At 43.2% G+C, this 13,746-nt stretch overlaps 1 protein-coding gene across 1 annotated transcript; it reads left to right on the forward strand.

The window, feature by feature from the left end:
- The first annotated feature begins 417 nt into the window (after positions 1 to 417).
- lfng (LFNG O-fucosylpeptide 3-beta-N-acetylglucosaminyltransferase) lies at positions 418 to 7,949 on the forward strand. The gene is made up of 8 exons (XM_049561996.1): positions 418 to 943; positions 4,843 to 4,891; positions 5,104 to 5,206; positions 5,298 to 5,451; positions 5,552 to 5,637; positions 5,747 to 5,912; positions 6,139 to 6,224; positions 6,317 to 7,949. The coding sequence occupies exons 1-8, from the start codon at positions 536 to 538 to the stop codon at positions 6,381 to 6,383; spliced, it is 1,119 nt and encodes a 372-aa protein (XP_049417953.1). The 5' UTR covers positions 418 to 535; the 3' UTR covers positions 6,384 to 7,949.
- The last annotated feature ends 5,797 nt before the right edge of the window (positions 7,950 to 13,746 follow it).

Raw genomic sequence — 13,746 nt, forward strand, 5'->3', positions numbered from 1 at the left:
CCCGGCTCACACTCGGCTGAGTTCAAATAGAGCTTCACCTTGGAAAAAAAAAATCAGTCTTAAATCTGGTTGCAAATTTAAATCTGGAGGATAAACCTTTTTTTTTTTTTAAGCACATTGTTGTGTCAGTGAGGCAGTTTTTTTTCTCAAGGTGCAGTTTGAAACACACTTCTCCTCATGACCACCTGCAGGTTTGTTTCCTTAGGGTCAATCTTTTACTTGTTTTATCTATAAAAGCTAAACTGCAGGTCACGCACGCGCGCACACACACGCACAGGCGCACACAGAGCTGTAACCAAGCCCCTTTGCGGCGTCACTGGCTGGCATGCTGCATTCAAGGACCTCCCATGAGGCGTGGCCAGCATAGGAGCTTATAAATTTTCCCTCCTAACACTTTACTTATTTGCGATTCAGCTATGTACCACTACGGACCTTACATTTATTGTTCTGTGTTTTATTGAGAATAAAACACCATATGGACTTGGGGATTCGTTGCGCCGCTTCATAGTTTTTAGTCTTTTTTTTAAGTTTAATCATGTTGAAAAACAATGGAAAGAAGACAGCTATCTCTATAGCCAGCACAGCATGTCTCTGTCTGGTGCTGCTCCTGGTTGCTGTGCAGCATCACCGGGTTCAGGTGGAAGATGAGGCAGCCAACAGAGAGGACATCGGGACGCGCTCTCTTCTCCAAGATGCTGCGCAGCAGGAACAGCAGGACGCGCAGGGTGCCAAGAAAGGATTCTCGGCGTACTTCACCAAACTGACCCGGGGACGGAGGGAGGTGGAAAAGCCCGCACGGTCCTCCGCGTCCGCTGCAGACCCTTCTCCAGCCGAGGACATCAGCGCTGATGACATCTTCATCGCTGTGAAGACCACTAAGAAGTTCCACCAGTCCAGACTGAATCTGCTCCTGGACACGTGGATCTCCAGAAACATGCAACAGGTAAAGGAAAAGTGCAAAAGAAATCCTTGTTGTAATTCATGTTTGATTTATTTGCATAGTCATATCTCAGTTACTATGCACATGCACAAGTTGCAAAATAGATTTTCAGGAAGTGATGTGCATGTTTGTGGGCTGATAGTGTTGCTGCAGAGCTGCACAATCAGGGCACACATGCAGGTGATGTCTGTTTGATGGCTGCTTACAGTGCTGTCATTGTTCCCCCTGTCACCAGATGACACACTGAAATAGCCACACAGCCCCTGTTAACCATGCTGAATTTCTTGGGATCTGTCACTTTTTATTCTCCTCTGAGTGATGTCCCTGAGAACGGAGGGAGCAGTTTCAGGACTCCCTCTTCCAGCCCCCCTTCTCTCCCCACTTTCTATTATCCCTCCTCTTTTTGGGTGTCCCTGTGAATGCCCCCGGTGCAATGGATGCTTCACAGCACCGACTCCAGCGCTGTCCCCCTTCCAGCACTAACAAAGCGTCTTTCTGAAGGGGGAAGAAAAGCTTTTTCCCAGCCCCTTGTCTCCCCTCTCTCCATGGGAACGTGGGAGCTGAGTCTGGGTCAAGCTTACTGGAGGGATGGGAAAACGGGGGCTTCGTTAAGGGAATGCCTGGGACAAAGGGGTGCATCTATAGGCAAGTTTATGCTGGGAAGCGGCACGCTGAGTGTGAATATGAGGGCCTTGAGAACCAAGCTCCTTCAGAGGGTGCACAAAGACGTGGCCATAGTGTGAAGAAAACAGTTTTCAAAGTGATTTTATCCTGCACCCAGAGGTGTCACATGTGCTTTCTTCAAAAGTCTTTTTAATTTGACACACACAGGTTCTCCCCCTCTTTAGTCTCGCTCGTCATAAAGTTTGAGGAGAGGTTTCCTCTCTATCTGTAAAATTTTAATGATAATAGGCTGTCACAATCACTTAGGCCAGGCAGAATCACCTGCACAGCTCGCTTTAATGTCCAAACCATGCACCACAACATCTGCTTAGATGTGAGTCGATTGTACTAATTGGTTGTAATCACTGTACTGGATGATGTTAGTTAACCCATCCCACAGAGTTAACAGCAGGGCTTATAGGCAGGCAGCTGGTGGGTGGCTGCTGGGACAAAAAGCACAGACTGAGGCTCCCACAATGCAAGAGGGAGTTCCTGGAGGAAGGGTGCCAGGTGGTCAGGAGAGACGAAACAAAGGACGGCCTTAATGCCAGCCATATGATGCTCTGAGTTCCCACCATGTACATATGGCCATCCTCAGTGTTCAGGTTTGATTCTCACGCTCAGCTGATGGACATCTGTGGAGTTTGGATCACTATTGTGGCACTAGGGACAACAGTGGAAGACGCTTTATTCCTGTTACTTTTCTGCTCAGAGTGAGATCTCTCTGCTTGTATGCAGATGGAGCTGCTATCTGCAGCTGTTTACATGAGAACAGGGGGAAAGATTATCTCTGTGATAGCTTTGTTGACACAATTGTGCCTGTGGCCTTCTTAATCTTTGAGCCCATTCAGAGCATAAATGTCATTTTTTGTGAATCCATCCAGTTAGTGCCTTTAGGTTAAAGGTTACCCTTTACGACTTTTAAATGTCAAACCCAATTTGTCTGTGAATTGGTGCTTTTAAAACAGAAATCCTCTTTTAAAATCCTTATATAACTTTTTCATGTATAATACCATTCCCTGTTTTCTTTTAGTCTTCCTCAAACAATATAGCTTTGTGCTGAGAGGGGGGTCATAAAACAATAGACAAAAATGGATCACAGCATTTCCTGTTTCAGAGTGTAGATCAGCGGCACAATCGATTTGTAAAACTGGCACGCAGGAGCTGCTTTTATCAGAGCAGAGATTCGTTTTGCAGCTGGCACTGACATCTTCATGGTGTGCCATGCATTCCTCTCTTAAGAGTATGGTAATTAGCCAGCACTCCCAACAATGAGCGCTTTTAGAATTTAGGAAAAAAACACTTGGCGAAGTAGTTGAGTTTATGAAACGGCTTCACTATGAAGTACAAGTGGTCACAAAGTGGGTGGGTGTCACTGAAGGGGACAGCCTTGTGTTAAAAATATGTGCCTAACATTTACATGCCATTTACCTTAACCTGTAAGCTAATGGTGCAACTCATTTGTCCTGATAAAATGGGATGAAAATGCTTTGAAACAGAAAGGGGAAGGAGCCAGGGTGGAAGTGTTCGATGGAGGGAGGGGAGCTTGATGCCCTTCCTTCCCGTAGAGCTGGAGACAGCCAGCCAGGCACCACGTTCAGCTCAGACAGGGCCGTGCCATGCCTTCCTGTGGACAGGAGTGCAGCACCCCCACCCCCTCTTTGCTCTCATCTCCCTCTTCTCCTCACCCTATGCCCCCTCGCCTCTTATCTCTGCTTCACACACAGCCAGCTTTTTCTTTTTCTTTTTTTTTTTGTTTGAATTAGTATTCCAGGAAAGTAACTGTTCTTTTAAGTTTCAGCTCAGAAACAAAGACAGAAAAAAAACCTTCCCAGGGAGGTTTCTCTTTAGTTAACTCCTGCAGCTGTATGCAAATGCTGGCAAACATATTTAGAATTTACCCAGTGGAGACTTTACCCAGCATGAAAACTCACAGCATTGTTCTATTGAAGAGGCTCTGGCCGTGTATGTGGCCAGGAGCGGAGGGGGGGCAGGATAGGGGATGAAGTGGGGCTGAATGGCCACACACGGCTTTCGATTTACTAATCAGCAGAGAGATTCCACCCCTCTCCTCCCTCCCTCCCTTCCTCCCTCTCTTTCTGTCAGTGCCCTGGCAGCTCTGGCAGCTGCCTCAGTGATTAGGCTGTCTATTCAACGGGCTTTAAAGCAAACAGCGCCAGCCTCTGATCCCTTTACCAGTGAAACCACCACCCTTCCTTAAACAAATACCGGCTCACGGCCTGAGCATCAGCAACATCTGCTCAGAGTTTGTCCCACAAACTGTACACGAGGCCTTGTGCAGAAATAGAAAACTGGGGTTGAAAGATGTGTCTTTTCATTCATGTAAAATCAGCAGCCTGTTTCTGGATGCAGATCACACATTGCAGTTGCCTGGCAGCTGGGTGGCGATCTTGCAGGAGTGTGGGTTGTAGCTGACAAAAAGTGCTCTGTCAGTATGGGCTAAGAAGGCGCCACGACCTGGCGTGTTGAGACACGTGGCTCAGATAAGGTAGCGTGATGTTCGGCAGGTGCTGCCTCACCTGAGGGGAAGAGTAAACAGACCGCTGGCGGTTGCAGAGCTCAGGGCCCTTTCATCATCACCATTCAGCAGCTTGCACCTGCTCAGCATGAGGCATCATAAAGAGGAGTCTAATCTTCCCTTGCTCCTTTTAAAGTGTGTTCCTGTAAGGTGCCTTTTGTTGTAAACTCCTTTTATGAGTAACTGCAACATTTAACCAGCGCCTGCAGGCTCGTGGTTTGGTTATTGAGGCTGTCAGTCATACAGCAGCGAGCACACAGAACGTTGTGTCAGTGGTTTATGCTACTGTTTTAGCTGCATTCAACACGTTGAGGCCCGGCAGCAGGTCCAGCACAGCGAAGGGGCTCAGCCGGGGGATGGGATACATGAATGGGGTGTGTGTGGGGGCGGACAGTCTGCCTCCTCCTTTGTTCTATGTCTGGGATGCTTCGGGGCGGCAGCATAGTTGCCATGGAGAGAGTGAAACGCAGGACAAAAGGCCTTTATTAGAGCAGGGGGTTGTTTAACTCAATGTGTTTTCCACTGCATAAAAGGCATGTTGATTGATGCTAATCACACTGGGCTGGATGTGAGGAAGGACTTTGGACACACTGTTGAATTTGATCGTGTGACTGCTTCACATGATCATCTGAAGTGGGTCTGATGTTGTGGATTTAAAGACCAAGCCCACTCATCTGTGTTCTCCTTTGTTTGTTCACAGACGTACATCTTCACAGATGGAGAAGATGAGGACCTAAAAAAGAAAATTGGTGAGTTTTATAAGGGGGATTTCATGTTGGGCACAGAGATGTACATTGTTGTTTTGGAAAGGGAACTTGGAATAATGAGAAAAAATATTGAATATGTCATAAAAATTCAGCTTTGAGCCTTTTCCGTTGAAGATGAAATTAAAATACACAGAGTCTCCATTGATGATGTTATCTTCAATCAAAAATCTTTATTTCTGTCACTGTTGCTGCAGGGAGTCACGCAATCAACACCAATTGCTCTGCTGCTCATAGCCGACAAGCTCTGTCCTGTAAGATGGCGGTCGAATATGACAAGTTCATAGAGTCTAGGAAGAAGTAAGTTCTTACAACTGAATACAAATTTTAAAGGTGACTTTTTTTTATTAGTATGAATATCTCATGATCTAACAATTCTTCTGTTTCTCAGGTGGTTCTGTCATGTAGATGACGACAACTACGTGAATGTTCGCACCCTGGTGAAGCACCTGTCCCAGTACCCGCACACACAGGACATGTACATCGGGAAACCCAGCCTGGATCGGCCCATAGAGGCCACAGAGAGGCTGGGGAACAACAAGATGGTACGTAGATTCTTATTTTGATGCATAATTATTTCAAGATTATGCGGCTTATCTTACAGATAATTCTTTATATTGACAAATTTTTCCATTTCTTTCATAGAAACCTGTCAACTTCTGGTTTGCTACTGGAGGAGCAGGCTTCTGTGTGAGCCGGGGTCTGGCGCTGAAGATGAGCCCATGGGCCAGGTACAGATACTTACACACATTCACTACTGTCACTCAGGACATTTGTACCCTAGTCTTGGGGATCAAAATCAGCCCTGACCATGTGTCTGTCTATTTTTTGTCTTTTCAGTGGTGGTCACTTTATGAACACAGCAGAGAAAATCCGCCTGCCTGACGACTGCACCATCGGCTACATCATTGAGTCGGTTCTGGGGGTTCCTCTGACCCGCAGCAACCTGTTTCACTCCCACCTGGAGAACCTGCAACAAGTGTCAAGATCTGAGATTCACAAGCAGGTAAGAAACTAAACGCTTTGTTGTTGTGACGTGAAGTTGCATTGCCAAGGAGGTGCACTCCAGGCTTAGGTATAGGTTATGCATCTACACTGTACCTACACTGTAGAGTCAATGCAAAAGTATAAACCATCCTTTAGAGCTCATCTTTTTAAAATACATAATCATTATCTAGTATTCTTGGTGTTTTTTCTATGTTGCTCATGTTTTTTTATGTTTTTTCCTGCAGATAACCCTCAGTTATGGGATGTTTGAGAACAAGAGTAATATCATCAATTTGAAAGGGGCTTTTCCTGTGGAGGAGGATCCATCAAGGTGAGACATTGTTCTGCATTCAGCGACACAGATTTCATCTCAGTTTCAGCCCCTTTCAGCAAATCTAACTCCGACCCTCTTTTCTCTTCCAGGTTCAAGTCTGTGCACTGTCTCCTGTACCCAGACACCCCATGGTGTCCCCCTCAGGTTGCCTTTTAGGGCGACCGCTCCTTTCTCATCCTCGTCCCCGTCGTGCCTCGGTATCTGAAAGGCTCGTGGGGACCAGTGTTTCGTATTAGACTGCGCCGCTGCTGTGTTGTCGCTGCAGTTGTGTGCGGTCTTTAATAGTTTTACTGGGCTGCTGTGCGGCCCGCCTCGGGACAATTGCTTCCTGTGCGGAGCCAGGACCTCACCCCGTGATGTAGTGGTGGAGGAACCCAGCTCTCGGCAGGAAGTAGCTTTCAGCGTTAAGCTTTGCAGGCAATCAGTTGAGCTTTGTGATGTATATGTTGCTTGTAAATGTATCTGCAATTCTCATAGAATGTATTGTCATATATTCGAGCCTTTTTGCCAGCTTTACATTAACTTTTTTCTGTTTTAGCTTTTTAAAAATGCAAAGCCATACAGGTCTTTGTTTGTAGGCTTCTATCACATATAATTGGCTTTGTCAGGCATTTTGTTTAGATCTTTTAACTCTGATGACTCCGGACAAACTCTCTGATATGAAGATGTTTTTGTGTTTTTAAGTTAACAGTGTTATTTCTCCCATAAACTGAGCTGGCAGTAGGCAGATTTCCAAATGCATCCTTGGGTGACCTAATCTGAGGTATATCAGGACAAAGCACTTTTCCCTTTTTGATATTTTTTGGTGGACTAACCTAATTTACGTCCTTTAATGACATGCCTCAGATTTGTGTCCAAACTAACAAAACGAAAAAAGAGAAGAATAACCCCTCAAGATCTCTATCTATTCATTCTTATGTATTTAATAACACTCCTTGCATTTGTTACAATCAGGGAAAAATAATGAGTGGAAGAGATTTTGATTCGGGGTTACAATCACCTTTTGAATTGCTCTTGAAAATTGTATTTTGTTTGTTTTGAAATTGCACAGCTGAGTTTCAAATGAGCTGATGTTTGCTCCTGAAGAGACACTCACCTCAAAAGGTTCATTAGTAAACTATTAGTGACTTTTAGCTCGGAGAAACCCATAAGAGCAAAGAAAAAACACATGGCATATTTATGATAATAACCACATGTGTAATCTGAGCCACAGTCTATAATAGTTTGCACAAAAGACTGATGAGCCTGTTATTATTAACATTAATGTTCCTTATTTACACATAATTTTGGCTGGTTAGTGTTGAGGCCTGTGAGGTGAGAGCTTTACAAGAGCAACATCAGTGCTTCCACATGGAGGTGTTCACCCCCTCTGTGTTTTCTCCTGCCCATATTGGGTCACACTGTACATGTTGATTGCAGTATTGTGTACTGTGCCTTTGTTTGAATTAGTAGTGATTGTGTAATGTTTAGAATGTAATGCCCCATTTTGTGGTTTACACATGCTTTTAATGACCCGGACATGATTTTTGTACTGCTTTGAACTGTGCTAAATGACTGTGGTGTTTATTCTCCAGTATCTGGAGGGTTCGAACGGTTCATTCCCAATACTGGCTTCTCAGGGATTATGAGCTGATCCTGGTATTAACTACCATGGGACCCACGATGGGACCTAAAACTTTGAATAAAAGTGCATAACCACTGAGAAACTTAACATATTTGGTCATGTTTTTATTTGACGTCGTCCAAGTTATTCAGAATATTACTGTACTTACTGTACATATAGTGTTATTGATACATGCATGAGGCAACCAGTGGTGGAACTAAGTAGCTTACATCTAGTCCAGCACTGTACATATAATTTTGAGGTATATATACTTTCTTTAATTTGTAGCCTACTGCTCTATACTTAGGGGGAAATATTGTACTATTAACTACACTACATTTACATGACAGCTACAACTACTAACTATTTTGCTGCTTAAGATACTAAAAATCTGTAATAAACATATAAAATATGAGGCATTGTTGAAATACAGTAGATTAAAGCAGCCAGCAGTGCATAAATTGGGGTAAAATAGCTCCAGAGCAGTCAGCTCCAACATTTAAATGCTGCTTACATGTTAGAGTTATATGAACAACATATAATGTAACATTGTCTGATGCCCTTTTGGACTTTGGATTTCTTCACATGACATGGACAAAAACTGATATATCAATGAATTTAAGGGGTTGCATTTTGGTCTGCCTCACAGTATTTTACACTGTAAAGAATACAGTTCTGACAGTAAAATAGAATACTCAAGATTTTACTTATTATCATCTGAAAATCCAATTAAATAAACATTATCATCCTGCATATGCACATGCTGACTGAACTCTGGCAGACATGGAGCAGAGGATCCGTCCCCAAAGCCTTGTATGGGAGACAAATTACTCGGAGCAAACATCCCCACCACAAACCATAATCAGAGCTTTGCCCTCCAGAGATGTATAGTGGGAAAAACTGCAGTCTTTTATGTGTCTGAATCACAAGTTCAAACAGACATCAGTCATCTGCACCTTCTGTCTGCTCTTTGTGGACTCATAAAGCATTCCCAATAAATCAGTGCAGAAGTTTCAAATCATACATTGTATGACACAGAACAATCACAGCAGTCTGATTGGTAGCTAGCGGTAACCGTTTATTCAGTGGCAAATGCTTGATCAGCTACACTCAAGAGGAAGAGAGAGATCCCTCCTCTGGCACTGCATCCATGGGAAAAGAGGGCATGAGGCTTAAGTATAAAACTCTTGTATTATCAAACTGGCAAGCTGTGAATGTGCAAACAGTAATCGGATCTGCAGCACTTTGATCTCCTCCAATAAAAGAGAAAGGTTTTTACATACATAACAAATCATTAGAGTGTTGGTCTAATCTGTCTCTAATCTTTTTAAGCCCAGGCTCTCAAAACTGTCACTTGTATGCAACATTTTTTAAAGTCATAACGTGCAGAGACATGACACTATCACAGTGTTTTTGTTCCCTGGGAAATCATTCAAAGGCTGCATGTGCACTATTGCAATGAGAGGAAATAAAGTATCAGATTGAAATTTGCCTAAAACCATTTCCTCCACCTCATTTGTAATCCCCCTGCATCAGTAATCCTTCAAACACACCAATCTGTTGCATCTGTGAGCAGCTCTGAATGAATGGCTGTTGTTACATGCTATTACTGTGCTTTGGTGCTTTTCCACTGTTTATCTTTCCTTAATGTTTGCTATTGCAATTATGTTTGTTCCCATACCAGCAGCTGCAGAATAATAAATACAGTCAGACTGAGCTTGTAAGTGTACGCGATTAGCATTTCAATTTACACCCTGAGATGAGGCCAAGCTTTCAGCCTCAATGCAGGGATACAGTTTGGGCTGAGGACAGAGAGGAGGAAACACTCGAGACACTAATCAAACTGTAGTGACTGCATTAGTACAGCAAGCAGTAGAGTAAATCATTGGCTTGTATTGTTACTTAAATAAAAGTAGGCAGGTTGGTTTAATTCATATAGACTGACTTACTGTATGTCTTGCTCGGGCCCTGAAGAAATTGTCTGCCACATAACCCACCATAAAACAGCAAATTGTTTTTACACTCCTATTTTAATACCAGTTTATCGAATGAGATGTGTTAATCAGGGAGCTTTAGGGGTACTGGAAGGCAGATTGTCTTCCTTTTGGAGCCAGGCTAGGTGTTTCCCTCTGTTGCCAGTCTTTGTGCTAAGCTAAGCTAACTAGCTGCTAGCTGTAGCGTCATGTTTAACAGACAAATATATAAGAGGGGTATCTTCGATCTGTGTCTTTTCCTTATAAACACTTACACCGTTAACCTGCCAGGGACTGCAGATGAAAATTAGCCTTTATGGCTAAATCTGGCACATTTACATGACTTCAGTGATCATGTTCATTAATGTGCACTGTCCCTTTCTAAATAAAATAAACATACACATAAATGCCTAGCATTTCAAACTATTACTTGAGGAATGGCTTCACCCTCAAAATATTCATTTTATATATCAGTTACTCACCCCGTGTTCCCTTTAATACATAAAGAAAATGTTTTTTACATGCCTCACGGTGAACAAAGAATCCAAAAACACAAATTTCTTGATGTACTGGAGTAAAAGGGGCCACATTTAACAACAGCAAAACTTGTACAACATGATTTAAGTCTCATTTATATAGTTGTATGTTCAGTACCTTCAAAACACATGCATTTTCGCTACAACTATTTAAAACACTTGCGCGTATGAGTAGCACACCTGGTCAAGTGCATAGGACGCATTCACACTGGTGCTCTTTGGTCCGCTTTAAACAAACCCTGGTACGCTTCCAAGGATAGTTGGGTTTGTTTGGACTGGCGTGAACACTCATTCAAACTCTGGTGCGGATCAAACGAGCAAATCCTGCGCCGCTTGAAAACTGGGGGTTTCGGTTCACTTGCAAGTGAACCCTGGTATGGGACGCTTACAGTGGGAAATGCAAATGGACTATCCAGCGAACCAAAGAGAGGAGGAGAACCAAAGAGAGGAAATGACATAAAACGTAGTGCATTTTGGGTAGAAAAAAACAAAGCCAACAGTGCGAAACAGGAGAAGCAGAGGTAAAAAAAAAAAAGAAAAAGCTGGAAAATGGGGGCAGACGTAGTGAGGAGTAGTGAGGAGGTGCAGGCGCTTATTGATTTTTGTTGGCTTTTACTTTATGAGGGTATTTCAGTTCTTCCACTTTAAAGTGAATTACTTCCATATCATCATATGACATTTCCTTAAATAAGAAGCCAGCCTCATAACTCAGGTGCAACGTCTCCAAAAAACTGTCGTTCACTGGAATCAATTCAGAAATACCGTTTTGCATATGTGTGGTGTGGCAACAGGCGAGAGATTATAAGAACACAAACACCCAACTGTAGACAGACATCCCCCGCTGGCCGACCACCCAACTGTCAGTAAGCTGCGGTGAAATATGACTGGAGGCTGTTGCTGCGGCTGATTATCTTCCTGTGATAAAGGATCCAGTATCCAAAATGTCGATCATGTTTGGTTTACAAAACATAAAACTCCTGCATGACTTGTGTCTGTCTCAATATGAGTCACACCTGAGGAGAAGTGCAGCTGCTCTGCCCACTTATGTTTTTTTTCCACCTCAGGGAGAAATCATGCCTGTCACTCATGCAATGACCCGACAGCTTCAGCTGAAAGCAGTTAAGAGTTTTGTTCTTGTTGTGACTGGTTCTCTCACATTTCTGACTGAGGAAGAGTTTAAATTCTATTTTACATCCCACAAAAGGACATTTCCTGTATATCACACTCAGCTAAATCTGTTAGCATAAATATGAAAGAGAAGTGGTGGTGCAGTGACAGACAGGATGGCATTGGTCCCCTCTACATCTGGTTGGCCACCCTTAGTTCCCACTTTGGAATAGTCAGAGGGTGAATTGGCTTGTGTGTATAATATTACTGAACTGGTTCAGCAGGCACAAAGCGATACGAAGCATAGGCATAGATTTCGGGGGTGGGGGACACAGGGGACATGTTCCCCTCAATATTTAGAACATGCGCGTTTGTCCACTCCCCAATAAAAACATAAAAGTAACAGAGGACTCTGACAAAATTTAAGATACTTACACCATGAATTTCTGCAGAAAAGGCACAAATTGGAGCATAACATTTACGAGAATGCAGGAAATTAAGTGTTTGATGGTCAAAATTCTTCTTGTGGAGAACTCCCAAACCCCCTGTTTCATGTTTCCCCCCCAATAGTGAAGCAAAACCCTCAGCCTTGTTACAAACGTATGCAAAATGACTAAATAGTAATGTAATTACGTAGCTCAGTCTACAGAAATTTGGGTTGGGAACTGGAGGGTCACTGATTCAAGTCCCTGTCTGGAGCATGGACTGGTGGCTGGAGAGGTGCCAGTTTGCCTCCTGGGCACTGCCGAGGTACCCTTAAGCAAGGCACTGAATCCCCAGCTGCTTGGGGGGCCTGTCCAAGGCAGCCCCCTTGCTCTGATATCTCTCCATTCAATGCATGTATGGGTGCTGTTAGTGCATGTGTGTGTATTTCGGGCCTGTGTGTATATGACAACAGAGCGAAAAAACTGAATTTCCCCTCAGGGATTTATAAAGTATATCTTCTTCTTCTACTAAAGAGATGCAAAAAAGCCACATAGACTCAAAACATTGCCAAAGGGAAACAAAACAATTAAAAAGGAATGTAAAATCCCTACAAAGTGACCACAGAGACCGAAAACAAGACACAACATGACTAAAAAGAGAAATTAAATGATGCCAAAACAGCTTGTTTCTTTCAGTCTGAGGGTTTTATATCTCTCTGGGGTTCAAGTGTTTCACTTTGCATTTACAAAAAAAAGATTTATGACTCATGTTTATTTATTTTTTATCATATTTTATACATGATTACATATGAAAACATCTTTAAAACTCTATATATTAAGGCTTCACAGGTTTTAACAACAGGCCTTCTCACAGCAGACTTCATTTGGCACAGAAGGAAAAGCACATTACTGATGACAGTAATGATGGCTCTGCTGTATCCACGTGTTCCAGTGAGTGTGCCAGACGGTTAGCCAACATGCACAAGCAGCTAAATGGAGTTCACCTGCCGTTCATTCCGTTATTTACACCTGTACTTTTCCTGCTGTGACAAGTCAAAATGTCTTCTGTGATATTTCAGCCCTGTCTTGAGGTGGAATGACAGGAAACTCTCAAAAGTCTGTTTACAGTTTGTACCCTGCTGATTAAAACACAAACACCTGGGTGTGTTTTCTTGCACCTCCTATCAGTGCTCTCAGTGGAAGATGTGAAATTTCACAACTCTGTAAAGTCACTGCCTTTGTGTTACTCTGACTCATAAACAAAACAGCAGCTCTAAGTGTCAGTAAAAAAAACACCCAGAGTGGGAGGTGAGGAGTTGGAGTACATATGGTGAAGTATGGACGGCTGCCACAGAGGGACATTCCTCAGAGTGCAGGGGATTACAGAGACGTGGGCCACTCGCACATTGTCTTCATGACTTCCCATTGCTATATCAGTCAGTCTCCAATTAACAGCGTGTATTGTCTGCAGGATTAGGAGCGGCAGGACAAGTCCCATTGGCCTGCAGAGAGATCTTACAGCAACTGGCACACAGGCCTTAATCCTGCTCAACATGTGCTCTGAAGGCACACCAAGTGGGAGTTTGCTATAATCCAGGTATCACATATCCCTGCTATACGAGGACTTGAACTTTATAGTAAGCAGCACTTGAGTAGAGGATGTGAGGAATTCGAAGGAAAACCTTTTTTTTCTCCTCTCAGTTAAAATGATTTATTTTAATGTTATGTGTTGTTTAAGCCCATTTCAGTCCATCCTGCCAGAGTCTACATTCAGCTTTTTAACAGAATATCAGAAGAAATACCCAATATGAAACTGTTTATGCACACTAAATACGGAAAGGGTGTTAAATGTTTTGTCAGCACTTTTGCAGGAAG

This window comes from Epinephelus fuscoguttatus, linkage group LG19 (genome assembly GCF_011397635.1).
Source record: "Epinephelus fuscoguttatus linkage group LG19, E.fuscoguttatus.final_Chr_v1".
Lineage (NCBI taxonomy): Eukaryota > Metazoa > Chordata > Actinopteri > Perciformes > Serranidae > Epinephelus > Epinephelus fuscoguttatus.

Coding starts and splice junctions, on each gene's coding strand:
- lfng (XM_049561996.1), top strand. CDS start 536: ATGTTGAAAAACAATGGAAAGAAGACAGCTATCTCTATAGCCAGCACA. Junction 5,638..5,746: donor AAGATGAGCCCATGGGCCAG/GTACAGATACTT, acceptor TTGTCTTTTCAG/TGGTGGTCACTTTATGAACA. Junction 5,913..6,138: donor GATCTGAGATTCACAAGCAG/GTAAGAAACTAA, acceptor TTTTTCCTGCAG/ATAACCCTCAGTTATGGGAT.